The following is a 3,492-nucleotide window of genomic DNA, read 5'->3' on the forward strand; positions in this document are numbered from 1 at the left end:
AGCCCAGGAGTTGGAGGTTGCTATGAGCTGTGATGCCATGGCACTCTACCCAGGGGGATAGCTTGAGGCTCCGTCTCAAAAAAAAAAAAAGAAAGAAAGAAAGAAATAAAAGAAATGCACTTTGTTTTAACAAATTCCATTATTTTTATGATTATAGGCAAATGAATAGAAAATTCTATAGAAGAAAATAAAACTTACCTATAATTTTACCACTCAGAGGTAACCTCTGTTAACTTACCTTTTCAAAGGAAATAAATGAAATGCATGTTTCAACTTAGTTCATAATTATTTTTCTTTATTATTTTATTTTATATTTTTGAGGTGGGGTCTTGCTCTGTCCCCTAGGCTAGAGTGCAGTGGTGTCATCATAGCTTATTGCAACCTCCAACTCCTGGGCTCCAGTGATCCTTCCTCAGCTGGGATTGTGGGTACATGCCACTAACATCTGGCTAATTTTTCTATTTTTTGTAGAAATGGGGTCTTGTTCTTGCTTACACTGATCTCGAGCTCTTGGCCTCAAGCAATCCTCCCACCTCAGCCTCCCAAAATCCTAGGCGTACAGGTGTCATTGCACCCAGCCTACAATTATTTTTCTTTAGCCCTCTCCCCTACTTTATTAAAAGGCATAATAGGATCTATAGGTTTGGATATATATGTTATAGGAGATGGAGTTTAGAAAAAGTGCTAGGAAATATAGAGGATGTCTATGGCACTGTTAATGCCACAAATGTTATGTTTCAATGATGCTAAGTTATTTTATAGTTATTATTTGGCTTCCTGCCAGAAAAGTGCTCCTTATTAATTGGTTACAGTGGATAGGGAACATCATGGTTCTGCATCCCAGAGTGACCTGTATCTGTGCTGGTAGAGGCGGTCTTTTTTATCTGATAAACTTTCTCTCTGGCTCAGCTCCCGTAGCTCAGTGAGTAGGGTGCCAGCCACATACACTGAGGCTGGTGGGTTCGAGCCCAGCCGGGGCCGACTAAACAACAATGACAACTATAACCAAAAAATAGCTGGATAGGGCAGTGCCTGTGGCTCAAAGGAGCAGGGCGCTGGCCCCATATGCCAGAGGTGGCAGGTTCAAACCCAGCCCCAGCCAAAAATAAAAAACTGCCAAAAAAAAAAAAAAAAAGAGAGAAAAAAATAGCTAGACATTGTGTTGCAAGCCTGTAGTCTCAGCTCTTCAGGAGGCTGAGGCAAAAGAATCACTTACGCCCAGGGATTTGAGGTTGCTGTGAGCTGTGACGCCACGGTACTCTACCAAGGGCGACACAATGAACTCTGTCTCAAAAAAAAAAAAGAACTTTCTCTCTTGCTAGTGTCCAGTTTCTACTGGTTTCACTAACATCATTTGCTGTGAAGTATGTGACAATGATAGTGATGGTGGTTATGATAAAAAAAAACTACAGGAGAGAAAGACTGACTTTTATTCTGAAGGACTTTACCCACTGCTTCTCACTTTTGCCTTTTAATACCAAAGAGTAGAGTTTATTTTTCTGTCAAGGTTTTGTCCCTGGCATTGTCTTTTCAGGCTAGTTTCAAGCAGTTTGGCAAATAAACACCTGCAATCATTATGAGGCTGCTCTGGGATTCTCTACTGTTCACCTGGCATGAACCTGGTTTCTTGTATTAGGCAAATAACTGTTTACCAAATGTAGACCACAAGAATTGTAATACCCTTAGTTTGCTGCCTGCTTGAGTGCGCAAGGAGACATTGGAGAGGAATGTGCATAATGACTGAGAAGGCAGGGATCTGTACACACCCTACACATGTTCCGTATAATGTATGCACACACTTGTAAAAGCCTCATGAGCAGAAACTCAGTTACTACAAAGTCTAAGCTGCATTTAATGGCCCATCAAGTCAATTTGCAGAACTTTCCCACATTCCCATGACACTTGTATTAAGGAGACTGGGGAGGAAACACACCCTTTGCTCAGTCTTGGCAGTGGGAGATAGTGTCTCTGTATGTGGGGATGAATCAGCTTTCTCTCTGCTTTTCTTGAGACCTGTAGCTCCAGGACCCCTATGTAGAGTAGAACAGGTAGACTACCCATTTCTACCATAGAAAAAGGGATTAGTCCTCACCAGAGAGCCCAGTGTCTGGCAGAGTCTTCTTTCTTCTTAAGCCTCACTCTCTGCCATGGGACTGGCCTGTGGCTTCTAACCTTTCTTCCTCCTGCCAGATTATAGAGGAATCTTTAACTATTTGTGGATTTCTCTTATCAGTTGCCTGTGAGAGCTGATTTTCTCCACTGAACTGTAGCAGACTGCTCTGGAGCTGTGTTTTTCCATTGTCACACTTACCTTCTAATACAGAAATGTAGATATCCTTGTGAGGATCTAGGTATCTAATCAGTACATTAGCATCCTTTCCTAAATGGCTTTATTTCTTTCATTTATAAATGGCCCCTTTGCTCTAATAGGACAAGGGAATGGGGCTTCTCAGGGCTCACACTTCTCTTTTCCATCACACCCTAACTGATCTATTGGGAAAGAGATATGATGGGAATCTTGGAACCTTGAAATTTATAAGTTATACTCTAAATCAATGCAGATGCAGAATGAAAGAAAGTTACTTTACTTGGCTGGGAAGATTTCTTTTTTATCCTCTCTACCTTTCAAACATTGTATTTTATAAGCTCTGTCTACCTACAATAAGTCCAGATAGCCAGGAATTCAAATATTAAGCATTGTCTAATTAAAAGTGATATTTGGTTGATCTTTTAATTCTGACTCTATTTTAGAAAGTCCAAAGAAGATTAGATCACCTTAAAGCTCAATCACTCTAGTTTTCTGGGGGTAGCTGAGAGGTAGGTAATTTTGAAGGAGGGGATTAAAGTATAGACTGTTAGCTTTGCAGGTTACCCTTGCTAAGTTGGGGCTTGATCAGCCTTTTCAAGATGAGAGTTGGGTTTTTATGCTATTATCTTAATGATACTTAAATTTTCTTTTCTATTTCTTCAGTCAGATGCCATGGATGGCGCTAGAGGATGATTCTCTGTACATATCCCAGGCTAATTTCATCCTGGCTTACCAGTTTCGCCCAGATGGTGCCAGCTTGAACCGTCAGCCTCTAGGAGTCTTCGCTGGGCATGATGAGGATGTTTGCCACTTTGTGCTGGCCAACTCACATATTATCAGTGCAGGAGGGTAAATTCTCCAGGTTTCTCCTCCAACTTCTTTCCTGTTCTTCAGGGACCTCTGCCTGCCTTTGACTTTTCTGTCTCAACTCCAAAGGGATGAGGAGGGAGCCCAGAAGAAAGGATAGTGTTTTTTTTCCCATTTAAAGCAGACAGATTTTACCAAAAGTAATTAATAGGCTTAGTTGAAGAAGGAAAACAGGAGGAGCTTTTAATGAAAAGTGAAGCTGGCTTGGCGCCTGTAGCTCAAGTGGCTAGGTCACCAGCCACATATATCAGAGCTGGCGGGTTCGAATCCAGCCCAGGCCTGCCAAACAACAATGACAACTACAACCAAAAAAAAAA

General features: G+C 41.4%; 1 protein-coding gene across 3 annotated transcripts in view; it reads left to right on the forward strand.

The window, feature by feature from the left end:
* Positions 1-3,492, forward strand: part of FBXW4 (F-box and WD repeat domain containing 4) — a 109,604-nt gene that overhangs the window by 25,495 nt on the left and 80,617 nt on the right. For all 3 annotated transcript variants that reach the window (XM_003787243.3, XM_023511670.1, XM_023511669.1), the window contains exon 3: positions 2,972-3,157. In XM_003787243.3, coding sequence (XP_003787291.1) covers positions 2,972-3,157 — 186 coding nt within the window. The remainder of the gene's footprint in view (positions 1-2,971; positions 3,158-3,492) is intronic.

Source organism: Otolemur garnettii, unplaced genomic scaffold, assembly GCF_000181295.1.
Source record: "Otolemur garnettii isolate 467f Iridium unplaced genomic scaffold, OtoGar3 scaffold00021, whole genome shotgun sequence".
Classification (NCBI taxonomy): Eukaryota; Metazoa; Chordata; class Mammalia; order Primates; family Galagidae; genus Otolemur; species Otolemur garnettii.